We start from the raw sequence: 27,295 nt of genomic DNA on the forward strand, positions 1-27,295 counted from the left end.
TTATAAACAATAAAGAACCCATTTTTCTTTATAGATCACTGATTTGGTGTCTTAATTCTGTGTGAGGTTATTGGCAGAAAGGTTTGAACTGGCATGCAGAGTACTCTAAAATAAATCCCCTTTCAGTTTCCCAGATCCTAGTCCAACACTCTGACCATAATCTCACAGTTGCTTTATTATATATCAATATATCTAGTTCTCAGTGTGGTCAAATCTGGGATACTTACATCTGCAGACTGAAACCATGAAAAGACAAGACAGATCTTTCTACAAACCTGAAAAATGCCCCAGGTTTGCAGAAAAAATCTGAGATATTTAAAAATAATTGTGGGGTTACCTCCCCCAATACCCTCAGTGTCTGTTTCTAGGCAACCACAACAGTATTGCTGCCTTCACACCTTTGCTTCTCTCACTAAAAAGGGTGGGGCGGCCCCCTTTCCAGGTCTGTTTTGGTTATGAGAGAGGACTCATCTGGGTCAGGCCTGGGAGCAGCCAATGGGTAACTGCTATCCCATGACTTGCATGACTCAACTAGGACTGGTTGTGTGCTACTGTTCAACAGCAGCCAACTCACAAAAGTCAATGTGTTGTTGTGGTTTGAGTTTCAGACTATGATCTAGGAATTTGAATATCCACTCTGCTATGAAAGTTCACAGGGTAACTTTGGGATACTTACACATTCTCAGCCTACCTTACCTCACAGGGTTGTTGTGAGAACAAAAAAGAGGAGAGGAAAATGATTTAAGCTGTTTTTGGTCCCCATTGTGGAGGGTATAAGTGAAGTAAATAAATAATGAATATAACTGAAGATGGGGGTAGGTTGATGGTGGGAAGAAGAGAAGGAAGCAGGGAAAGGTGAGGATATGGGGAGTTGCCAGTAGAAGGAAAAGAGCAAATAGTGTGGGGAAGGAGATACAGGGGAAATGAGGTATCTCCCTAAACACTTGTGGTTTCCTTGCTTATATATGCCTATTTTCCCCCATCTGAAAAAAAATTGACATTGACACAGGTTCAGTGAGAATAAAGGGAGAACTCAAATGAATATTAAGATTTTAGGTCTCTTAGCGTCTTAAAGGACCTCCTCACATTCGCTTACATACTGAAAAGGAAAATGGAATCTACATAAACTATCTTGATTTTCTAAGGCCCAATTGGTTAGTTACATTAAGAATTCCCCAAAGAAGAAATAAGATGCTTCTACTATGAACCCTTTTTATTTTTGCTGCACACTTTCTGAGGGGCTAAGGAGGCTTTGTTTTTAGCACTAAATTCCCAGTTCTGAATCAACCAGGAATGTCTGCTTCCTACCTTACACAGAAAAGGTGAGTTCTTTGAAAGTACCTGCAAGAGGAGTGTCTAATCTGAAACCTGATGCCTTCTTCCTGGGCTGATGTGTGGGCAGAGGGAGGAGGGACATGTCTCACGGTGCACAGCGCAGCTGAGAAGGAAAGCCAGAGGCATCTGCTTTCCTTAGGGGAACTGAGGGGAAATCTGGGTTTCTCCCTGAATTTTACAGGGGGCCCAGTGCACTGGAAGTTTCAACTACAAACACACAGGAGATGAACTTATCCAGGAGAAAGGGCTTCTACAGGCAGGAAGTAAACAAGACAGTCTGGGAATTGCCTAAGAGATATGTTTCCATCAACCCAGTGGGATCTGGAGCTTATGGCTGTGTCTGGTGAGTGCTTTTGTAGATCACATGGCAAGATGGGGGAGTGAGGAGTGGGATATGGGACACTGGAAGTTTGGGGTCTTGTGAAGAATTGAGGAGATGTACCTCTTCACTCTCCTCCATTATGGAGAGACCTATTTGCATTTTGGAAAAGGTGCTTTTGTGCGCTTCCGGCCATAGCATGCGTCACTTTAAGCGTCAACAACTCAGCTGTAATGAATTGTACATGTGTGTGTCCGTCCTCGTTTACCATTGGCTCATTTTCTGCAGGGCCCCTTGTGTCAGATTTCAGGTCTTAGGTGCCTTGATTTACAAATAGTCAGAGACAACATAAAAACTGACTTGTTTATTTGGGATGAAAGAGTCAAATAGATGTAAGAAAATCCAAATTTTTTTGGAAATGCCAAACAAGTTGATCAGACGGCATGTTCTCCATTAGGGAGATGTAGTTCTGTCTTGATAGTGTGGTGTAAAAGTAATCAGTATTAAATGCCAGCATTTAATAACCATTCTTCAAGAACCAGCAGCAGGACAAAGCTTCTTTTATGTCAAAGAATCTAAAAAGCCAGTCTCTTCCATGCTGCTTTTAAAAGTAGACACTTAAGATGTTTTAAATGCATGCCTAATAATGTAACAGGTGGATGGGACAAACACATTTATGCAAACACATGTTTTTATTCAGGTCTGCTTGCTGTGGTTGCCAGGTCTGGTAATCTTCAGGGGCAACGTTTTTAAAATGCCCCCAAGATAAAAATAAATGTCTTATATGAAGGTTATGCAAAATGTTAATGTCAATTTTGTGCCTATTGAACTGTGGTCCATTGTTTCCCTAAAGTTTTGAATGTTACAAAATATTTGTTTCTTGTACTGGGTGGAGATTTTTCTATCCTTCCTAAATCCCTAGATTATGCTATTTTATAGTATTGTGGGGAGAGGGCAGAGATAATAAATAGCAGTGAGTTTGTGCCAGATATTTAGAAACACGTTTAAAATACTAGCACATGCTTACTGAGTTAGATGTGTCTCTGAAAGTGGTGCAGTCTGAACATTTTAGGACAGAAAACCTGTCACAGTCCATTGTCTGTGGGTGTGGTTGGAAAGCAACACCCTTGATAAAGCTAAGGAGACCTGGGTCTGGTCAGCATCTAGATGGGAGACCTGCAAACCCCTATGTTTGCCACTTTGGTTTTTGTGATGGAACAAAGGTGGAATATAAATGTAAATAATAAAGAAACAGACCACTCTCCTTCTCAATCCCTTTCACTGGCTTCTTCCAACAATCTGTGTTACTCTGGGCATACATGCTTTGATCGCCTATTTAGAACTATTACTATTTCATCATCCATAAATTCACAGTTGAGGCAAGCCAGGTTACCAACAGGTAACACAGGGATGTATATGGGGTTTGGCAGGCCAAGGCATAAGCTACATCCTTTTGGGAAAAGAAAGATCAGAGCTACTAAATAAATACATATATATATATTAGTACACATAAAATGTATGCATAAAATCCAGTGGGTTGTATCATTCCATTTTGCTCAGCTAAGTTTGCAGCCTTCTTGTAGCACAAGGAGACTTCCTTGGGAGGAAGAGTGTCTTCTGCTGAAGAAAGGTTCCTTGGGAGTAAAGGATCCCAATTCACCTGAGCAAAATGGTAGAATACAAACTGTGATTGGACATGAAAGAAGAGTGCTTGCAAATGCATGCATTAGGGATATTTACATCCATGAGTCAGGAGGATGCACCAATAACCATGGATCCCCATTATGTATACATGAAATAGCAAGTGTGTATTTGCCACCATGTAATGCTGGAAGAGGCCCTATGTTTTCAAACTATGCTTACAAGTGGAACTGTTGAGCCATACAGAAATCCAATAGGTCTGAATCTGAGAGTTTCGACAATGAGATCCAATCAAAGTGTTACAGATTAATTGTTCCTTGGATTTCCCCTTTTATTTGCCACAGCTCAGCAATAGATAAGAAAACAGGGGAGAAAGTAGCTATCAAGAAGCTCTGTCGCCCATTCCAGTCTGAGATCTTTGCCAAGCGAGCATATCGAGAACTCACACTGCTGAAACACATGCAGCACGAGAATGTAAGTAACCTCTCCATTTACTTGGATACAGACAGTCGTCTGCCTCTTTTGAACATCGCCTGGGGTGGAGACTGGATGGAAGTTTAATATCCAATGTGGTGTAGTACTTAGACTGTCAGACTAGGATCTGGGAGACGCAGGTTCAAATCCCCACTCTGCCATGGAAGCTCACTGAGTGACCTTGGGCCAATCACACTCTCTCAGCCTAACCTACCTCTCAGGGTTGTTGTGAGGATAAGAGGAGAAGAGAATGATGTAAGCTTCTTTGGGTCCCCACTGAGGAGAAAGCAGGGTATAAAAAGTAAATAAATAAATATGTCAGCATTTGTGATTCTTTCTGAGCTTGGCTAAGCACCTAATATCAGGTTTGCTGGAGTAATTTTAAACACATGACTGAGTTATCTGATTAGATATCCACGCCTCTCCTTTGACCTTCAATGACAGACTGTTCAGTTCACCCAGAAAATGCAAGATGTTGCCACACTGAGTTGGATCACTGGTCCAACTAACCAGGCAGCACAGATTCTTCTTCTACTTGAAATCCTTGAAAATGTAGATCCCAGGGATTACCCTTGAAGTGTTCAGCATGCTTTTATCATGTTCTTCCTACAACTTACCTTTTCAACTGGCAGAAATATTTACAGCCCTCATTCTTCTCACTTTTCATCTTGATTACTTCTCTCATGTCTGGGGTGGATTCCGCAGTATGCTCTGGGCAGCAATCTAATTACATGGGGATAGGTGGGACATGGCCCTCCTACTCTTGTGATAGGTCCCCTTTTAGTAGGCTCGGCCTCTATTCAAGGGCCCCTCAAGATGCATCTCTGCATTGTGTATCTCTCCACAATCTCTCTCTGTGGTCATGTACCAGTCTAAAGAAGCTCAGCCCTGCATTGCTCCAGTTCTACCCATAGCTATGATCCCAGGTAGGATCTCTCTCTCTCTGAGCATGTTGCCCGATTATCTGCCTGTTTGTCCTTGGCATGGTCAGATACTCTGTCCTGTCCATCAAAGTCTCCTACCACTCTCCAAGAACTCCAGCTGCCTCAGATGCCACTACATACACTGGCTGAGGGAACTTGTCTTGCCACTGATTTAAAACTTCCCTTATATCTGCAGCAATGTCAGGATCCAAAGTACCACTGGTTGGGCAAGTTCTTGAACATCAGAAGGAGAAATCAACAGGAGAAGAATGGTAGGAGCCAGGGTTTCTGCAGTTTGTCCTAGACTCAGCAGGGGCTGCAGAGAAGGATGCTTCTTGCCAATCTCGGTTACCACTGCTCATGCCCAGTGTGAACTCTAGAAGCAGTGGCTCTGTAGTCCAGTTTGGACACTGCAGGGATGGCTTGGTCAGGAGTCCCCCCACCCAACCCCACCCCACCGCCCAATCTATGCCGCCTTGCTGCTGCCCTGGACCTTGCTGGGAAAGCATAGCAGAAGAGTTATTGTCACATGACTTCTGGAACTTAAGAAAGAGTATTTGCATGTCAAGGGCAGAGCCAGATTTAGGGATAAGCCAGGTAAGCTGCAGTTTACAGCCTCACAATATGAAGGGCCTCTAAATATGAAAAGGACTCAAATTATCCCAGCCTAAGTCCATTATCATCTACTATCCTTTGGAAGTTCCTTTTATACATTCTATTACAATTTGAAGAGTGCATAAGGTTGTGCGTAAGGTTGTGCTTTATCATTTAACTTGTTCCAATAATTACAAATGATGCCCATTTCACAATAAATTTATGACTGCTGGGATTAGAGTTTAAACTATCATAATTCATTAATTTAAACATTAATGCTAAATCCCAAATTCACTTCAATCAATCCATTGGAGAGGGGGATTCATTCTCCTTCTACATACAGTGACACAGATATGAGCACTAATTATCAAACCCAGAACCAGCAATAAATCTGCATCTGAAGTGATATTTTTAGGAAAACCCAACAGCATTTTTTCTGTGAGATTAAGAGCACTAATTTGATTTCATGATGCTTCTTAAACTGACATAGTTTAGGGCCTCCATTATGTCATAATCTGGCCCTCGGTGGGGGCCAGGGCTGTGCTTCTATTGGGTCTTCTTTGTAATCCTACATTCTGAGCCCTCCTCTTCCGCAGGTCATTGGGTTGCTTGATGTCTTCACCTCAGCTACCTCCTTTGATGGATTCCAGGACTTGTAAGTTTGCATTTTCTTTATTGTTACAAGGCTCTATCCTGAGATGCTTGGCTTTCACTTAAAAAAAAAATCAGTTGCAGAACTGCAAACATCACCTTAAAAGTGGTGTGGGCAATACCTGATAATATTTCAGGAATCTGGATGTGTATATCTGGGGAAGGGCTAAGCAGTATGACCATTGGTTAAGAGTGTAGCTTTCTAGCTATAATAAGGCACATGTCAAGTTTCAAAATACTTCACAGGCATTATCTCAGTACTCCTGTAACATGTATTGAAGATGAGGGGCTGAGGCTGATAGGATAGTGCCTTACCTAAGTGCAACGAGTGAGTTCACAGCAGAAGCAAAGTTCAAACTGTGGACTTACTGATTTGCACCTCACTGTCTTAACCAGTAGGCTACCACGCTAGCCATTCACCTGGAATTGCCAGGTGGACTGGAGAGCCAGTTTTGTGTAGTGGTTAAGAGTAGCAGGACTCTAATCTGTAGAACCAGGTTTGATTCCCCACTCCTCCACTTGAAGCCAGCTGGATCAGTCACAGCTTCTAGCTCTCTCAGCCCCACCCACCTCACAGGGTGATTGTTCTGAGGATACTAATAGCATAATAGAGATCCAGAAGCCATTCTAGCCAGTCGGTTGCATCCCAGTATTTTCCATGTTATCCTTTCTTTTTTCAGACCCAACCTATGTTGTCCTCCTAATTTTAGTCCTAAATAGTGCTACATCCTTTTAAGTCCATTGAAGTAAATTAAGTTTGAAACTATAATGCTTGTTTAGAGTGTATATGTAACTACTGTTTATCTCCTTGCAACCAACGCTATTGTTTATTTTTTATTATCATTTTGTGGTGTTATTATTATGATAATTTTTAAATGACTAGTGGCTCTGATTGCAATATTAAAAGAGGTACTTAAATCTCCCCTTCCCCCAATAAGAAGCTTACAATGAATGACTATGATATGATGTGGCAAGTAGAGAACAAGAGATAATTGGGAAATAAAACAAAAGGATGAAAGGAATGAAATGAATGAAAGGAGAAGCAGAATAGATAGGGGGCAGTGGTGATAAGGGGTGCCTTTCATCAACTTTGGCTGATAAACCAGCTGTGGCCCTTCCTGGGTAGGAAAGATCTTGTCACTGTGGTGCATGCCCTGTTAACATCTAGATTAGATTATTGCAATGTGCTTTATGTGGGGCTGCCCTTGAAAACTGTCTGGAAGCTACAGGTGGTACAGAAAGCTGTGGCCAGAATGTTGACTAAATTGGGTCAACTGGGACCATATCACTCCAGTCTTGTTCCATCTACACTGGCTCCCAATTTGCTTTCAGGCCCAATTCAAGGTGTCAGTATTAACCCTGCCATATCCCCTGGTGGTGGCAGGAGATCCCCCACTCCCAGTCTCTGCCCCCCACTGCCACTCACCTGGTTGGCACAGGGGAAAAGCTTCCACCGTCCACAATGTCACTTCTCTAAGTGACATCATTGGCCCCTGTGAAGGGTGGGAGCATGCCTGCCGCTGGACGTGATGACATCACTTCTACAAGTGGCAGCATCACTCTCTGCCAGGAGTATATGCACAAGAAGATCATAAAGATTAGTGCCAAGACCCCTCCCTCCTATCAAGAGGGTAAGGAGACCTGGCAACCCTACTTTAAACTCTATACAGTGTAGGGCCAGCATACCTGAAGGACCTCCTTCTCCCATATGAACCTATGTGAACAAACTGATCACCTTTGGGTGCCCTTGCCATCTAAGGCTATATAGGTAGCAACCCAAGAAAGGACTTTGTCAGTTATGGTACCAAAACTTTGGAACTCCCTTCCCAGGGAGATTCATTTGTTTCCCTCTATCATTGTTTTCTGCCAGCAGGTGAAGACTTTTTTTGTTTTGCTTGGCCTACTTGGCTACTCTTAGTAGCCCTCCTCCCTTATTGTGTTATGTCTGTTTATATGTTTTTATCAAATCGCTTATTTTATATATACTTTATTTTAAATGCTGTTTTAATGTTGAAATGTTTTAATCTTTTGATGTTCGCTGCCTTGGGGACCCTATTTGAGTGGAAAGGAGACAGGGACATGTTTTAAATAAATAATATACTTTTGTTGAATGGCACTTACTTCTGAATAGACATATTGGAGGGTGTTGCCCATAGGGACAGGTTCTATCAGGATTTGTATGGAAAATACAGCTCTGAATTGAGGTGTGTATGGGACTCTGGATTAAATTCTCCTGGCACTTGATTGTAGAAGAATGACTCCAGTAGTGTCCTGGTGCAGAAGCAGCCAAACATAAGGTTGTCTCCTACCACTCAGCTCATCTGTGGGCAGAATGTTCCATTGATGCAAGATGCAGTCTGTTGGTGCAGGAAGCTGTTCTGCTGGCACTGTGCTGAATGGGAGCATTAACTGAGGAAATAACAGGATACAAATAATAGGCTTTGGTTACCCTTTGTGACTAGTAGAATTGGAATAAAAGTTGCAAACAAAGCAACTGTATGTAAACTTGTTTTATTTGCTTTTATTTCATGCATATTTACAGATGACAGCTTTTTCTGAGCGTGTAATTTTGTTTATTTTAAAAAACATACATAGAGCCCTGATTTTAATTGGCTGCAATCCATTTTTTATGGATGGTGTACAAATCAGTTTTGTTTCAGTTTCCAGTTAATGACTGCTGTGTTTGGCCATCACCTGTGCAGAACTGATAAATAGTTTAGTTAATAGATGACATTCAGAAGCCATGGGTTAAATGGATCAGAAAAAACTGCAGCCTGATCCTCAAACCAATTAACTTAGAGAGTGGTATTGTTTAAGTGGATTTAGATGTTCTGATTTAATTAACTTTAAGAACTCCAGCTAGGGTTGCCAACTCTGGGTTGGGAAATTCCTGGAGATTTAGGGGTGGTGGGTGGGGTTTGGGAAGGGGAGGGATCTCAGCAGGGCATAAAATCCACCCTCCAAAGCAGCTGTTTTCTCCAGATGGACTGATCTCTGCAGTCTGGAGATCAATTGTAGTTGTAGGAGGTCTCCAGGCCCCACCTGGAAGATGGCAACCCTAACTCCACCTGATATGGTTTTTGAACTGCAACTTAAATGATGGCTCGTTCCTTAGAAGTTGAGCCCCCATATTACAATATATTGCAAAGAAATGTTCTGGAAGTTGATATATTCAGCTTGTAAAGTGCCATTCTTGCAGATAAAAGTCGTGAAGTGTTTGCAACACAGTGTGCACAATCCAGCCAACATTTAGCATTTCTAAGGTTCATCATCACCCTGAATAGCTGATTTCAGTGAGATATAGACTTTAACAGAGATGTTCCCTAAATGATTTACAGTGGCTATACTTCAAAAAGAGTCCAGTAGCACCTTTAAGACTAACCAATTTTATTGTAGCATAAGCTTTCGAGAATCAAGTTCTCTTCGTCAGATGCATACTACAGACCAGTTTCTGTACTATGCATCTGATGAAGAGAACTTGATTCTCGAAAGCTTATGCTACAATAAAATTGGTTAGTCTTAAAGGTGCTACTGGACTCTTTTTGATTTTGCTACTACAGACTAATACTGCTAACTCCTCTGGATCAGTGGCTATACTTGTATTCACAGATGCCATGTAAGGATCTGAAAATTTCAGAAGGGTGGTAGATTTATTGTGACAATAGCAGAAGATTATCGTGAACTAGAGCCCTTTGCATCAGGTGCATGAAGCATGCCCTCAGTAGAGAAACTATGGATATGGGGGGGAGTGTAAGCAGTGGCCTCAAAAAACATGAAATACAAGTGGTACAGGCTATGATGTTTCCATGTAAAACTTTGCTCATCTGTTGCAAACCGACATGGCTAATCACCTGAAAATATGTAAAATGAAAACATACATAAGATAAGGAAGTGACCATTTAAAACTGCAGTAGTACCTGATATCCTGTAGTGTGTGGGGAATGACTCATTTTTATTCAAGATCTGATAGTGTCTCAGTTTCTTGGTTGGTGTCTTACAAAGAAAACCTTGCAGTATGACTAGAAGTATCAAGGATATGTTAAAATTAGACCATAGACTGCCTGTTGGTAAACATATGGCAGACCTTTCTTCTTTGTCAAATAGCTCAGTTCCTAATGCTGAAAGGGACACTCATGAATTGTTGTTCTTAGACATGGAAGCCTTACGGCACAATCTTGAACAGAGTTACTAAGGGACTTCAATCAATTTAGAAGGGTATAACTCTTCTTAGGATTGCACTGTAAGCATGTCAGTAGCACACGTTGTATTATTCAGTTTGCCTTCTGAGATGAAAGCTAGTATAGCTTACTCCATGTTTCTCATAGACTCAGGAAATTATCTTATTGTTTTTTAGCTACCTGGTGATGCCTTACATGAGAACCGATTTACAAAAGATCATGGGACATCAATTCAGTGATGAAAAGATCCAGTATCTAATCTACCAGGTGCTGAAAGGACTGAAGGTAAGCAGTCTGGAAAACCTCAAATCAGGAATTTGACCCTGTCAGATGTTCAAACTGAACTGCTGAATTGTCCTAATTTTTGTAATTACCTGAAAGTAACTTCTATGGAAACAGGCAGCACAGAGGTCAAATTTTCATCTTTATAAAAACCAGTGCTTGTATTCTCACTTATTACAAAATATCACATTTTTTTCACATTTATTCCCCATGTTATTTTAGTGAACAGGCCTGTAACTGAAATAAAGTATTTGGTTCTTAGGACAGAGTAGTAGTTTGTTTTCACTGTGTGATTTTCATGGGTACAAAACTATATTTGTTAGCAAGATACCATCCAATTAATTTATATACCAAATGTAAAGAAATAGGAAGTACTGAAATGCCCTCCATTACATAGCATCATGACTGATTATTAATTGTTTAAAAAATCCCTGTTTGCTAATGATCAAAATCAAATTGATGCTTTTCTTTTTTTATTGCAGTATATTCATTCTGCTGGAATCATTCACAGGGTATGTTTTCATTCACTTAACTCTGTTACAAGACCTTACTCTTCTTACACAGTGCACACAACTCACAGTCAATGCCTATTAACATCATCTGTGCCAGGGTTTTTTTCCGGTGGGAATGCAGTGGAACAGAGTTCCGGCACCTCTTGAAAATGGTCACATGGCTGGTGGCCCCGCCCCCTGATCTCCAGACAGAGGGGAGTTTAGATTGCCCTCGGGCAATCTAAACTCCCCTCTGTCTGGAGATCAGGGGGCGGGGCCACCGGCCATGTGACCATTTTCACGGGGGGGGGGGCGATTTAAACTTTTTAAAACTCCTCCCTTGTTCCATCTGACCCAAAGTGAAGTCATTGTGTGGTCCTGAGTTCCACCACCTCTTTTCCCAGAAAAAAAGCCCTGATCTGTACTATCTTCAGTTAAAGATTTCTGTCCTTGATTCTGAATGACACATGAGGGGACAAGGGAGGGGGAACATCTGAACATGACTATAAATTGGGTTCATGTGCATCAGGAACACACTGAGATTTGTTTGTAAAATCAGAATCATCTCCTTATTTCATTTTCAGTATAGCAAAAAATCCAGTCTGGTTTGAAACAATTACTTCCTCCAAACAATTGACCACCTGTATGCTAAATCTTTGGGAATACTATTTAGCAGGAGCTGAGAAGAGTAAACAGGGGGAAAAAGTGGAGGAACAGATCTTGGAGCAGTGATCAGGGTTATATTTAATGTAATAATATAGATATTAAACTTTAACATTTTAAATTTTTAAATAAACGCTTAGGAACATAGAAGGTGGATCCAGCTAACAGTGTACTAGGTGCTTCTTTATGTTGGCTTAACTATCATGGCTTCCTTTTGAGGAACCTTAAAATCTGTACAGAGAATACCAAACCCATGATTAAAATTCTCAGGACTCTTTGGGTATAGCTTTAAATCAGATTTTAACAATACTATACATATGACGCAACAACAGTCATTGTTGAACTGTAGACTTTGCTATTTCCTGATTTTTTAAAAATTGTATATGTTACAGGATCTGAAACCTGGCAATTTGGCAGTGAATGAAGACTGCGAACTAAAGGTAGAAATTCCTTTCTTCAGTACAAAATAACTACTACATTGGATTGTTAGTCTAAGCGAGCCCTTTTGAAACAATTGTGTATGTGCAACCTAATCATATTTACTGGGAAATTCCAATGGGACTTATTCCAAAGTAAATGGACATAGAATTGCAGCCTAGCTACATTCCCAAGTTTAAACATGTCTTTTTGTATGCTGCTTAATTTGAAGCAGAGGCTCTGAATGCAGATACAGGAAGACACTAATGATGTTCTACTCCATTTTAACACCAACGTTTCAATGCTTTGATTGGGAGAATGTCATGGCTGGTAATGAGGATCTGCTACTATCTTTATCCCTGCTGTCAGTGGCAGACTGGGAGGCCAAAATCCCACAAATTTGGGTCGACTCCTGACCCCTTCTCTCCGCATCTCCATGATGGATTCACCCAGGCTGGACCTGGTGGTGGTGGCCACCACTTGACTCACTTGGGCTGGTCTCTTTGTCCCCCTGAGCTGGCTGTGTTCAGGTGGTGCTGGTGGAGGGGCTTAGGAGACATGAACCCCACAGGTGATCAGTCCACTGGGATTTTGTGTTGGCCTTGATGGTCAATCTGACTGCTGCTTATTGGATATATTTGAAAACATGTGGTTATTGCCAAGCCAGTTTTGTGACTTAACTAAACAAAACTGCTCCAATTAACTGAAAGGGTAGAAGTTTCTTAGTTCAAAGACACTTACAGTTTTGCTGTATTAAGGAAATGCTGCCTATTTTAACTGCAGATAATAGTTTCTAGTATAGGCAGAGAGAGTATGAGCAGCATTGCAGTGTTCTGGTGATGCAGCAGAATCACTTTATGCAAAAACAGAATCTCTCTTACTTGCAGGTGGAGGCCCTATGTCCTCTGCTTCCCCCGTTATGTATTATCACCTTTTTTGTGTTGCAGATCTTGGACTTTGGATTGGCAAGGCATGCTGACTCAGAGATGACAGGCTACGTGGTGACTCGTTGGTACAGAGCACCAGAAGTTATTCTGAACTGGATGCATTACAACCAGAACGGTGCGTTAAATGACTTATTTGGAGGGCTGATTGGGCAGCTCTTATTAGGATGCAGAATAGACATGATCAGCCTTTCTGTATGGTTTTCTGTGAGCACGTTCCCCTCATGTTGCTTCTCATTTAGGCAGACAACTGCTAAAAATGGGTAAATAAATATGTCTGCTATAAGGATGTTATATGGCTTACATAGCTTCTTCTTTTCCTATACCCATTTCTTATGGGCATCCTGAATCTTTTGGCTTCATCACCCTTGCAGGAGATAGTATGAGGTGAACATCCAATGATGCTTCCTAGGACAGGCGTTCTTAGCGCTGGACTGTGGTGTACCTTCTATTTTACCCACTTCTCCCAGTATCTAGATTTCCATGGGCTTTTTTACCACAGTCCTCCTTCTGCTGTGTATTTGTGCTGTGAATAAGCCTTGACTCAACAGTGTTATGGCATTGGAAACTATGATTTCTGTGCTGTAAAACAAAGATATGGTGTAATTCTAAAGGTTATAAGAAGATCTTAAAACTGTAGGGTTGTTGCAGGTGTCCAAAATAACCCAAGTGTTTCCTGTTCCCAAATCCAGCATTAAGTTTCTTCTCATTCTTCTTTCATTTCCTCCTAAACAGTGGATGTCTGGTCTGTTGGCTGTATCATGGCAGAAATGCTGACTGGGAAAACTCTGTTTAAGGGTAAAGACTGTATCCTTCCTAAACCATTGCAGGCCTCTCTGGGATGACTTTAAAATGCTGTGGTGGGGGAAGTGATTGACCCCAGTGCTCACATTGCTTGATTTACAAGTGGAATGTGGAGAGTGGAAATGGGAGGAGGGAGAAGTACTTCAAATCCCTTACAGACCAGTCAAAACCATATTTAAATTCCTCCTGTTCTTGTCACATTTGGTCCCATTTTAAATAAATTTAGCTACCAATTTTTATATATTTTTATTTATAGGTATTTTTACCACATATTTTCTTCCCCATGGGGACCCAAAGTAGCTTACAACATCATTCTTTCCTTCTTCATTTTTATCCTCACAATAACACAGTGGCCGTCGTCACACGGGCCCTTATTTCGTCAGTTTTGCACTAGAAGTAATTTCTTCTGTTATCGTTATTAGAACGGATTCTCCCATCTTTTGATGACTGCTTGCACTTCCAGTCAGTCACATTAAAAGGGAAAAGTGCAATTTGATGGTCAGTCAAAGTGCCTCTGGAAACGTGGCCCTAAAAATCCTGCCTTTTTAAAAAAAATTCCGCATATTTGTGCTATGTCACTCTTCTATTATACCAATGTTGTGCTGGGCCAACCCAAAAGCCAACTGTGAAAGGTAGCAGAGGTTTCCTGCCCATGGCAGAATAGTGCTATAGCGCTATAAGGCTGACGTTTAAAAAAAAATACTTTGAGGCTTAATTGTGGGTTGCGCTGGGGCTTGTGGGAGTGTAGGGCATGAGAATCAGTGTTAGGTGAGACAGAAGCGTTCATAGTCGATCCAGGGCATTCACATGGAAGTGGATAAAGACGACATAAAGAGTCACAACGCGTGAATTGGGGAGAATGGCGAAATCACAGGAGAACTGGAATAAGGTGAGCATTCAGTGGGAGATGGTGCTAGTTTGGCGCTAAATTTATGGCCATGTGATGACAGCCATCGTTTAGTTTAGGTAGTTAGGTTGAATGAGTGGTTCAAGTTCACCCAATGAGCTTCCATAATATAGAGGTGATTTGAACCTAGATTTCCCAGATCCAGGTCCAACACTCTTACCTTTACACAGCACTGTTTCTCAGGCTACCTCTTGTACCATCTGATGCTTTACTTTCTGAACCTTTAAGTGTGTACAACGTTAGGTGACATCTACCAGAAGAAACATATAAAATGGCATGTTACAGGGTTGTGACAGGGAAGGAAAATCTTTAAATATTGCCTGTTATGACTCCACCCCCAGCAATGCCTTTTTGAGTCATAGAGGATTGCTTTGGGAAGGATAAGATAGCAGAAATCTGCCATCATGAACATCTTCCATTCACATAACCCCAGGATTCTATCCATTGTTGTTCTTATGGGAAACAATGTGCATTGGACAAAATGAACTCTGACTCATGAAAGCTTATGCTTGAATAAACTTGGTTAGTCTTACAATAATCATGTGCATGAAGAAAAAAATGGTATTATATATATTTGGGATTCCTTTTATCTGGGTCCAAAAATACCAGTATAGTATTCAGATTCAGGTTTTATTTGGGAATCAGAACATATTCTGCTCCATTGTGCTCTATAGGGGAATGGACATTTTTTGTGAAAACTCCACCAAAATCAGTGGGAATCTTAAAATATATAACACAGCTCTTTACATGTTAAACCACACCAACAATCAAAACACAATCTGCCTCTCCACAAAAGCAACAACTACCAGAAAAAGTACTGCCCCCACAACAGTAAAAGCAATTAAAGTTTTAAAAGAAAGTTTAAAAAGAAAGAAAAGGCTTGCCCTTTCCTTTACTCTATCCTCCACAACCAAACACCAGGCCAACCCCCCAACCTGGAAAAAAATGATGACTCTCAAAGCACACAGAAGTTCCTCAGGTGATCCTCCAGGCAGGCAGCAGTAATCCAAAATGCAGACCCACCAGGCAGTAGTAAATAACAACAACTGCACTTATGTATTGCTCTTCTAGACAAATTAATGACCTGCTCAGAGTGCTGAGCAAGGTCAGTGTTGTTATTATCTTCACAACACAACTGGGGAGCTAGGGCTGAGAGAAATGGCTTACCCAAGGCCATCTGCTGAGCTCATGGAAATAGTGGGATTCAAACCAGTGGAGTGCTGATTTACAGCCCAACCACTTAACCACTATGCTACAAAAGGGCAGACTCACAGAGGAGCCAGAGGCTAAGAGTACTCAACAGCACACTGTCCAGAAATCTCACTCTAAAAGGGAGTCTGTTCTGACCCAGCCCTGCTTTTATGTTCTTGCAAGAATTTGAAAAAGGCTTTCTCATCAAAATAGTAAAGAGTCCAGTAGCACCTTTAAGACTAACCAACTTTATTGTAGCATAAGCTTTCGAGAACCACAGCTCTCTTCATCAGATGCATCTGACAAAGAGAACTGTGGTTATCAAAAGCTTATGCTACAATAAAGTTGGTTAGTCTTAAAGGTGCTACTGGACTCTTTACTATTTTGTGACTACAGACTAACACAGCTAACTCCTCTGGATCTCTCATCAAAGAATCCCTGTGATTGGTCAGACAACTAGAGCTCCTCCAAAACTGATTATTCACTCGTTCCCCTTCCCTCCCTCCTCCCCTCTGAGGGAAAAAAGCACAAGAAAAAACAAGAAGGGAGAAGCCAGCCAGCTTTTAAAACAGCCGGTGCTGCAATTCCCACAGAAACCTGAATGATTTGGGTCTTTTCCGGAATCCAATACTCTGTAGACCTGAATATTCTATATACCTGAATGTATACCTGAATTTATCTAGATATGCGAATATATCCAAATAATACTAGTAAGTCTCAGGAATACCAAATCACACACCCCTGTCTTACAGTCATCACTTTATTTGCTTTTCATTTTACCACAAACAACTTAGGCACTGTATTAAAGATAACACAAAAATGCATAATGATGTGAAGTAAATACTTTGAAACTCTCTGTATTAGTCTACTGGAGTGAACTCTACTCTAAACTACTCCATTTACTTTAGGTTATGGAGTGCAGCCTTTGTTGTCACTGAAAATCTAGGATGTTGCAATTGTGACTCCATTTACTAGCAGTATATTTGGCCCCATGTTGATAATCTTTAACTTTGCCTGCCAGATCTAGATCAGCTGACTCAGATCTTGAAAGTGACAGGAAGCCCTGGTGAAGAATTTGTCCAAAAGCTAGAGGACAAAGCAGTAAGAGAAATGCAATGGTTTGAGTTTAAAAGACGTACACTGTTTTGGTTTTTAATTCATATTTTCTTTTAAAATGACTTTTTTCTCAATTTTAATAATGTATCATAGCAAAAGAATTACATTATTGTGGCACTATATAACCAGCATTATTTATTTTAAGGTCAAACAGTGTTTCTAAGAATATTTGGATGCCATCCAGTCCCATTGCAATGCAATGCACGGGAGTTCTACCATAGACTTCAAGTGGATTCAGTTCCTTATCCATCATGTAACAGTCAGCCAGGGGCAGAGGCAGGCAGGAATGAAAGGCTGTGTACCAGCAGGCCACTGCATAGCCTAGCCATACATAGCCTCCCCACTTGCACAACAAACAGACAAATGAATGATTTCCCTTCTCATAGCTGTAGCAAAATATAGCTATTAAAGCAAAGATTGACAACTTAGACTCCTTGGGTCAGTGACTCATTTATGTGATTTGGATACATCACACATCTGTGCATAGCTGTAACTTAATTACTTACTCAAAGAAAGAAGAGAGTGAAAGTCATGCAAGCAAGGTGTTTATCACAGAACACAGCTGTTTATCCAGAATTCACAGCAAGTTACAGGCAGAGATAGTGAGGCAGAAGAAGCTATGACTTTGTTCTGTTTATCAACAGAGGTTAATACGGCTTGTTACACACTACTGCAGAAATAAATGTTAAGTATGGTTGCTCAGCAATAGATGATGTTCTTAATATTGTCCTTTGTATTCTCCCAATTGTACATTCTGTATTCCTATATGAAAGTCTTGTCTCTTTTAGGCCAAAAGCTATATACAGACTCTCCCCAAGATTCCAAAAATGGATTTAGCTCTCCTTTTCCCCAAAGCCAATCCTTTAGGTAAGTTGTGTTCACTATCTCATCAGACTAATTTCTCCCAAACTCCCTGCCATAGGAGTTACATGACCAGGATGTGATACATTGCCTTTTGTGAGGCGGGTGGGTCAAAATTTCAAAAAACCTGGCAAACCAGAATACTGCAGACTGTTTTATGTGGGAATATTCAGTCTCTTCTGTGTTTCTTTGATAATGAAGAAGAAGTACCTTAAAATAAATATCCCTATAAAATGCATGATACTGTATGAACCTGTTATAACTCTGTTTGCTTTTCACAGTAGTCACTGTGGTGGCATTCCAGAGAAAAATGCAGAGAGAGGCTTGTCTTGCCACACCCAGACTTCTTCTGAAGGCTGGGAAGAGACTCTTTGATGAGTAGCGTTTTGTGGGTGATAGGGTTGCCAACCTCCAAATGGATGCAAAAGAAAAAGGAAATTCCCCATAACCATCTAATTACAAAAACCAGTATACACACATTACAATAACAATTAATACTCTCTTAACTTCTTAATTGGAGTAGATAATGATATCCAACTAACAGCTTCCAAAGTCAAGCGCATTTTATATCACCATCTATCAACATTCTGTAAAGTGACATGTGCAGTAAGAAGGAATAATGATACATAGTCATGTGCCATCAAAGACTGTAACAGTAAAAAATGTACACCCAAAGAATCCAAAGATCAAAAGTCAGTCCTTTGCAGGTAGGTTGCAAATGAGCCAGCCCCTTGTTGGGTGGACCACAGGAACATCATCTGCAGTGCCTAAAGGTTTTTTGCAAAAAAGAAAAATTAAGAGTATCAGTTTACATTTTCTGCACTTGAACACCTTATGGTCTTGGACTTTCCTGCATTGAATTGACTTTTGAATGCTGGGTTCTTCGAACCCCACTACTGCTGTGAGCTCAGTAGATGGCCTTGGGTAAGCCGCTCCTCTGAGCCCCAGCTCTCCAGCTGTATTGTGGGGATAATAATGACACTAACCTGTTTACCACTCTGGGTGAGGCACTAATCTGTCTAGAAGAGTGGTATATAAGCACTGTTGTTGTTGTTGTTGTTGTTATATTGTGTGTATACCAGTTTTTGTAATTAGATAGTTATGGGGAATTTTCAGTTTCTTTGGCAACCTCCAGGAGGGGCCTGAGGATCTCCCAGAATTACAACTGATCTCCAGACTACAGAGATCAGCTCCCCTGGAGAAAATGGCTGCTTTAGAGGGTGCAGTGAACCCCCTCTCCTCCCCATACGCCATCCCTAAAATCTCCAGGAATTGGAGTTGGCAATTCTGGTGGGCGATCAGCACTCTGAAATCAGAGCAGCACTCATTGCCTGCAGGCCAAAGTTCTGGGTGGTGACTCCATGCCGATGGCTGCAGGTCCATCAGACCAAGGCCATTTCCACACATCCTTAACATAGCGCAAGACTCACGGAATGCTGGCGGCTTTGTCGTGCAATTTCTGACATCACCCGGATGCAGGCAGTTACCACGAAAACAGCATCATGATGGGGTGACATCAGAAATCATGCGCCAAAGCTGCCAGTGTTCTGTGAGTCTTGCGCTATGTTAAGGACATGTGGAAATGGCCCAACTATCAGAATGGGCAGCACAGCTACAGTTATGTCAGACAAGTTTTAAGCCCTGACATTGGAGGTAACTCTGCTCTGAGCCAATTTCTGCAGTGTTTCCTGGTCTGTATCAAAATTAGTGCTCAGAGTGATGGTGCTGCTTTCTTTGAAGATCTTCCCACTCAGAGTGACAAACACTGCTTGATGTGGCAGTGGTTACTTTCCCAGCACCACTGCTTGGAGTTATGGTAGCAGGAAGAGTATCTCATTATTCCACTGTTCTGATACTAAAAGTATCTTATTATTCCCAGGGGGAAGGCGTTGGGCCATGATTGCTATTGAAGTGCAATACCCCTCTTACTGAGTGGATCCTTCTAGCAGTGATCAGAACTTAAATCACCCTCCTTCCTCCACCTCATTCAGTGTGTAGTCTCTTGAGTGATCAGTACTTTGAATAGCAAGTTGGCCACTCTGCAGTGGAATCTATGGAAAAGGGAGTAGCTGGAAGCAGCTGAAGGAGCAACATGCAATACTTGCCAGACTGCTTTCACGTGAAACTTTAAATTCAGGAATAACTACTGTCAAGTCTCCTTTTCCGCAGAGCATTCTCAAACTATAGGACTATGTGTGCCAAGCTTACTTCCACACTAGTAAGTTCTTTTCCATGCAGGTAACATGCAACCCACAGAAAAACAAACGATGGAACAGAAAAACAAACAAGGGATGTTCTTGCCATGACTTCTTTATCCCAGCTAGCTGAACTAACTAGTTGCTACTATGCAGGAGACTCACCCTTGACTTATTGCAAGAATTCCCAGTGAGCTGCTGCTATGGAGCACTACTGGTGGCCAACAGCAAGCTGAGCCAACTGGCCCTGTGGTGCTGGTGGAGGCGCAGGGTGTGCTTTGCTTGGACTCAGAGCATGACAGTGACAGCAACAGTCATAGACTAACTGCCTGTACCCAGTGCCATGGTCACTGTGGCCCAGGTCTGAGTCAGATTAACCTACTGGGCTCAGTTTACTCTAAGACTGTTTTAATATCCCAATTTGCTCCTGCTACTATCCATATGCAATGGTTTATGAAGCGTTCTCTTGGGGACCAGCTCACGCATCTTAATTCTTCAGTTATCACATTTGGAGATAACTGGGTGATGGAGAGCTGCTCCATCACCCAGTGCACACAAAAGGTCAGTGATCCCAGAGAGGGAGAGTTTGTGTGGTCATTTCTTCAGTGCAGTCAACCCTGCAAACAAGTAGATAATCGAGCAGAGGTAGGGGGTGGGGCAAGAACTGTCAGTCATGTTCAGTGAATGCATAGGGCGGTCATGTGCACTGGGGTGAGAAGTGCTTGCAGACAATCAGGGACATGTGACTACAAAGAGATGCTGTAGCAATGATGTTTATTCCAGATGCCCCAACTGCAATATTGCCCATAAAGTGGAAACTCTTACACTCTTGTAAGGTAAAGTAAACGATTTTTTTTGCGTTGTTGCTCCTCCAATCAAACAAAAAAAAAAACTTTCTATATAGTCTTCTTTGGAACTGACATCCAAAGCACTGGGAGCTGCAGGAAAGACAGAGGGAAGCTAGAGGCTCTATTTATGTGAGAAGTCATATGGCCCAGCCTACACATGCAGAAGGATATAGCCCGTTCTACCATCTTGAAGTGGTAGAATGGGCTATACATCTTCAGACTGTAGAATAGGAGAGTCACACTTGGAATGCTCCCGTTTGAAAACACCCTGCAAATAAAGACAAATAGCGCATTATTGTAGCCTGTGGCATGTGTAGACTAGACCTAAGTGACATGTGTAGACCTAAGTTTCTTTTTATGGCTTCTATGTTAAGACAATGAAATGTTTCATGCATAAAACTGGCAATTGAAACTTAACTGCAAATTAATCTCCTCTGCTGGGTCTCCTGGTCTCCTCCACCCACTCCTTCCCCATTAGTCTGCATATGAGAATAAGCTCAGCATTTCCAGAATCAGAGACAGACAATATACTGAGGAGAACTGAGAAGGAAATGGCCTTGATAGATTGGTTACCTTCTGCATTTCTTGTCTTCCTATTTCCAGGCCTAGTATACTTCAGTTGTCTTAGTGATAAATGCATTTGTAGTCTCTATTCGGCAAAATTTGTTGTCATTTTATCTACATGACTAGTCAGTGCTTAATTTTATTTAGGTTCCCATGAAACTTTAAACGTTCCTTACTCTTCCTGGATATGCAGTTGTATGGAGGAATGACGTTTGGGTGAACCAATGGATCACAGGTATATTCAGCAGCAATTCCCCTGACAGGGCTGGCACTTTTTTCAGCTGCTACAGAAATTGCTGCTGGCTGTACTTGCAGTCTGCTGGTTCGCATATTACATAGTTCTATGTCAGCATCTATGCAAGGTTTCATGGAACTAATCACACACAGAAAAATATTTTATGCAAACAACTCCGAACTTGTTTGAGTTCAGTGCTATGTCATAATTTTCAGGAAAGATCTGAGTTCACAATACTGCTAGTGAACACTTAAATAAAGATTTAAAAATATACAAGGGAGTTATTAAAGGAAGTTATTACTATACGTAAATTACATTCTGAGCCCAATTTATAAGACAGTTGAACAGTTATCTGCTCAGCCTTGCTCAGCTATCCATGTACAGGTTAGAGGGATACCCCCTCCCCGCCCCCAGTAGGATGCTATGAAGCACAGAGCTTGCATTGAGGGGAGACTCACAAGAAATTGCTTTCCTTCTTCCATGAACATAACCTCAGCAGAGTTATACTGTTCATGGAAGAGGGAGAGACGGAGGGCAATTCCTTCCAAATCCCTTTCCTTGTGGCAGCTTTTGTGCCATATGGTATACTGTTTTGGAAGGCTCCCCAACCCCTAACAGTGGCATTTAAAGGGGTGCAGACTGCTCTTAGGAATGGGGAAAGCTGATGAAAATCACATCAGTCAAGTTGTAACACTGATGTCCAACTTATCTTTCACAGGTTTTTTTTAGCCTAAACTAATTGATGATATTCTAAATCAAGAAACAGAGGAGTTAGTCTGTAGTCGCAAAATAGTAAAGAGTCCAGTAGCACCTTTAACCAACTTTATTGTAGCATAAGCTTTCAAGAACCACAGTCCTCCATGCATCTGATGAAGAGAACTGTGGTTCTCGAAAGCTTATGCTATAATAAAGTTGGTTAGTCTTAAAGGTGCTGCTGGACTCTTTACTAAATCAAGAAATGATCTGAAGAAATCTGATACAGTTTAGTATTTGGAGCAAAGCATCTCTGGGTCTTGCCGGTACCTCTATCAGAGTTTATCTGGGAACCCAATGGATGCTGCTCTAAGCTCTTTCCAGGGAGTATGATATATCAATATAATAAAGAAAATGATTTTGCTCTTGCTTGATGAGACTTTATCAAGGTGGGAAAGTGCCTCATAGTCATGCACCAGTCTTCCAGCCTTAATTTTTTTTCCTGGTTCATCTTAACCACAGACGTTGTTGCTTTGTTTACCAAGAAATGCTCACCTTCTTTCTTGCAGCCGTGGACTTGCTTGACAAGGTGTTGCAGCTGGATGTGGAAAAGCGTCCCACGGCCACACAAGCTCTTGCCCACCCATACTTTGACCAGTTCAGAGATATCGAGGAAGAGACAGAGGCACAGCACTCCTATGATGATTCTCTAGAGGGTGAAAAGCTTACAATAAATGAATGGAGAAGTAAGTTTGGCTGGATAGCTCTACATAAAGTCTTTTCTAGAATCAGACTCTAGCTTCCTGCAGATAAAGCACAAAGCTGGGAATGAAAGAGTTGCCCCGGGGAAAGGCAGGTACATTTTCCTACAGACACTCTCCTAATGAATGCAGAAAGCCAGACATGAATTACCCAACCTGTATTTGGATTAATGCCTATCATTACCAGAAGCATGGGCTAGGAGACCTATTCCTACATATCTGGGCATCAGTGAATGAGTTTGCTAAAATGGGAACAATCTTAAGCAGGCCTACTCGGGGTAAATTCCATTTTAGTCATTTACTCACAAGAAATTGTTTTTAGGTTGCAGCCTAGGAGGACTTCTAAGTTACAGAGCCACAACGAAAAGAGGTATTATGGTACTAGCTTTTATGGTCTTAGAGGCAACTTCATCAGATAAAATGGCCACAAAGGCCTATGTCACAACAAATTTGTTAGGCAAGACGTCACCACAGACCTCTGTTTGTGACAAGCAGAATCCTACTGTAATCATGTTTTGTGGTGGAGTATAGGGATAAACACACACACATTCAGGTGATCCAGTTCTGTGTTTCAAGAATAGCAAAAAAAAATTGTTATGCCTGAAATTTTGGGCAGATTCTCTAATCCGGTTACAGAATTTCAAATTTCTCTGGCAGCCACACCTGCGCCTCTTTTGCTGGCTGCTGGGCTTTCTCTGCTGATGGCCTCAGGCAGCCGCACTTGTGGCTGCTTTGCTCCTAGCCTCACCTAGTCCTGGCTAACCTCTTCTAGCCTGCCTGCAGGTTGGGGCATGGGCCTTGGTTGCCCTGGCTACCTTTCCTTCCCTGCTGGTAAGGTTACTGGCTGGCTTGCTGTCCCTGCTTCTTGTGCCCTCTCCCTCTGGTTGAGTCCCTTCCTGGCTGCCCTTGCTCTCCCTGCCTGGACTCATAGCCTCCCACCAGAGGGTGGGGCTAGCTGGCTTCCACCTGCCCTGTGTGACCCTCTGAGGCTTGGGAGCTTCTTTCCCTCCCTCTCGTGCCGGTGGGTTCTGGACCTGGGTGTCCATTGAGGCAGCTGCGCCACTGTCTCCCAGCTGTCCCCTGTCCTCTTCTCCTGGTGAGTCCAGGGCCTGAGCCTCAGACCCTGGACAAAAGACCCCACCCCCCAAGTTTCAGGAAGATTGGACCAAGGGGTCCAATTCTATGGGGCCCTGAACAAGGTGCCCCCAACCACTCTTCATTGTTTCCTATGGGGAAAGCATTTCCAAGGCTTTCCAGGCAAAGGGAAACCTTAAGCAAAGGCAACCTCTGCCCAAAAGCCAGACCCAAATGCAAGTCCTACTCCCATGCAAGTTGAACCAACAAAGCCAAATAGAACCAAAGTGAAGGAGAGGAAGCAAGGTCAAATCAGAGGATCCTACTGTCCAACCAGGAAATCTCAATGGTTGTTGTGGGTTTTCCGGGCTGTATTGCCGTGGTCCAAGACCACGGCAATACAGCCCGGAAAACCCACAACAACCATTGTTCTCCGTCCGTGAAAGCCTTCGACAATACAGGAAATCTCAATTTCTAATCAGAGAACCACACTGTAGAAGTAGAGAATCCCAAACTGATGGGGGGACTCATGGAATTTAAAAGGTTGTAGCTGAAATGAGGTTTTCTGGAGCTTGGACAGGAGTGGAGGGGTGGGGTGGGAATCCACTCTGCCCACTGCCTGCTGTCCATGCCAGCCTTGTGCCACTCTACTACTGTGGCATGAAGGTTGTCTCTGCTTTAAGCTGCTGCCTTCTTTCTCACTGTTGCTCCACTTGTGCTGTGGCTGCCTGTGGTCAAATAAATATGCCCCAGCAGAGTTCATCTCCCCAGATCTGATCCAGGATTCTCCAATTTGATCCAGCATAGCGAGATTATGCCAAATGGACATAAATCCAGCTATTTAGCCAGAAAATGAATCCCAGATCACACACCCTTAGAGCAGAATCAAACTCCATTTTGCCCAAGCATTTGCAATGAGGCATCATGTCAAATTGCAGTTTGATTCAATGTTTCCAAAACCAGGGAGCCTTCAATCATGATCTGTATTGAGGGGAGGCAGGAGAGAGACCGGCATTAACAAGGACTAAACCCTTCATGAACAATCAGATGTCTGCCATGATGTCTCAATGCAGACTTAGTCTTTCTGGTGCCTTTTTGGGTTCACTGCAACAGACTAAAATAGTAAAAAGCCTAGTAGCATCTTTAACCAACTTTATTGAGGCAGAAGCTTTCGAGAACCACAGAACTCTTCATCAAATGCATGAAGGGTATGAAGAAACTGGCCAGAGATATATAGGTAGGAAGGGGATGGAGGAGAGGGTGCAGGGAGTGAGGGCCATGTTGATGCAAATCAGTTGCAAAAGTCATGAAAGAGGTGGAGTGCTCCCCCCTACTGGTTTCTGGATATGGCTATTTTTTATCAGATTTGTGTCATTTATTCTTTTGTGCAGAGGTTGGCTGGTTTGTCCTATGTACAAAGTAGAGGGTCATTGTTGGCACATGAGGGCATATATCACATTGGAGGATGAGCAGCTGTAACACTTCAATCTACCATGATTTAAAGGTTACCAACAGAAAGGTTTCAACAGAAACATTTCAAAAGCAAAATCCAACGGGAAGCAGCTGAATTGGAATTCATATGTAAATTTGACTCAATCAGACTTGGATTGAATAGAGACTCTGGATGGTCATCTCATTATCAGAAGTAACTGCCTTTCAGGCATTCCATTCAGATTCAGCTATGGAGGGGAGGGGTCACACCCAGCCTGGATTGTGCACTCCACCTCTTTCATGACTTTTGCAACTGATTTGCATCTACATGGCCCTCACTCCCTGCACCCTCTCCCCCATCCCTTCACCACCTGCATATCTCTGGCCAGTTTCTTCATACCCTCTATGCATTTAATGAAGAGTTCAGTGGTTCTTGAAAGCTTATGCCTCAATAAAGTTGGTTAGTCTTAAAGGTGCTACAGGATTTTTTTACTATTTTGCAACTACAGACTAACACAGCTAACTCCTCTGGATCACAGATTAAAATGGCTCCCTATGGAATATACAGTACTGCTTTTTCTTTATTGCCTCTTGCTATCACTGGAGTAGCTCCCATGTTTCACAACACACCTTTTGCTGCTTGTGCTGATCTTGAAAATCTACTTTTCTTTATCACCTTCCCCAAAGCAGTCATCCTTTCTTTTTTATTTCCTATCAGCACTGTATCTTTGGAATCAATTGCATTTTCTTTCCTTGTTTCAGATTTATTAGGAAGTTGGCATAGAATTGCAGACTATATTAATCTGATATTGCCAAATAAGACCAATTTCATTTGTATAAATTTTAGTTGTGCTTGTCCAAATTCTTTCTGACTTTGAAAGTATTCGGCACTCAGACTTGAATGCCCCCTGCCCTTTTATATAAACAGAATTATGGAATGCTTAATTCCAAGTTGTTTCTGGGTTTTTGAAAGGGCATGAGCCATAAGAAGGGTTGGTATCCATCTGATTTTTTTGTTGCAGTCACTTTCTTTGTAATCCTTCAGTGCACTAATTAAATGCTAAGGCAATTACACTCATGTGATTTCTTCTCTTTCAAGGACATACTTTCAATGAAATACTGTCGTTCAGCCCAATTGTAAGGAAAGACTCCAAGAGAAGAAGTGGTATGACATTATAGTCATGGGCATGTCCAGCGTGAGACACCCTTCCCATGAAAGAATGTTAATCACTGACTTGAACCCAGCAAGGAGCAGATATTCATCAGCATGAAAAAGTCTGCAGAGTGTGGAACACAAAGACATTGAGCACATAGGGGAGTACAACCTTCATCTGAATGCCAGAACTGTACCAGAAACATCGTTTAGTACCAGTAATGAATATGCTTCTTATTAAATAAAGCCCTTTGTGATAAAATTGTGGCCTCCTTGTTTTGCCTTTTTGTATACATCTTGTAGCTGATTCTCCACCTTGTTTTTTTAAAAAAACCTCCAATGCTTCCATAACAGTTTCATGTTATAGCTTCCACGGCCTTCTCCAGCCTTCACAGAACAAAAAAAGATTAAGATTCTTGCATTTTCAAATGCATAAGGCAAGACAAATTATTTTATTTATACTGTAAGCTGCCTTTGAGTGCCTGCAAAGTAAAAAGGTAATTAACATATGCTTTAAATAAATACATATTGGTGTGAATAAAAAATGTAC

At 41.8% G+C, this 27,295-nt stretch overlaps 1 protein-coding gene across 1 annotated transcript; it reads left to right on the forward strand.

The window, feature by feature from the left end:
* The first annotated feature begins 1,416 nt into the window (after window positions 1-1,416).
* Window positions 1,417-27,007, forward strand: MAPK13 (mitogen-activated protein kinase 13). The gene is made up of 12 exons (XM_054980026.1): window positions 1,417-1,678; window positions 3,640-3,769; window positions 5,883-5,941; window positions 10,292-10,400; window positions 10,880-10,909; window positions 11,944-11,991; window positions 12,916-13,030; window positions 13,648-13,719; window positions 16,836-16,915; window positions 17,719-17,797; window positions 22,896-23,072; window positions 26,692-27,007. The coding sequence occupies exons 1-12, from the start codon at window positions 1,560-1,562 to the stop codon at window positions 26,769-26,771; spliced, it is 1,098 nt and encodes a 365-aa protein (XP_054836001.1). The 5' UTR covers window positions 1,417-1,559; the 3' UTR covers window positions 26,772-27,007.
* The last annotated feature ends 288 nt before the right edge of the window (window positions 27,008-27,295 follow it).

This window comes from Eublepharis macularius, chromosome 5 (assembly GCF_028583425.1).
Source record: "Eublepharis macularius isolate TG4126 chromosome 5, MPM_Emac_v1.0, whole genome shotgun sequence".
Classification (NCBI taxonomy): Eukaryota; Metazoa; Chordata; class Lepidosauria; order Squamata; family Eublepharidae; genus Eublepharis; species Eublepharis macularius.

Excerpts from the sequence above, each read along its gene's own strand:
- MAPK13 (XM_054980026.1), top strand. The coding sequence starts at position 1,560 with ATGAACTTATCCAGGAGAAAGGGCTTCTACAGGCAGGAAGTAAACAAG. Across the intron at positions 3,770-5,882 it reads AACACATGCAGCACGAGAAT|GTCATTGGGTTGCTTGATGT; the intron begins GTAAGTAACCTC and ends CCTCTTCCGCAG. Across the intron at positions 13,031-13,647 it reads GATGCATTACAACCAGAACG|TGGATGTCTGGTCTGTTGGC; the intron begins GTGCGTTAAATG and ends CCTCCTAAACAG.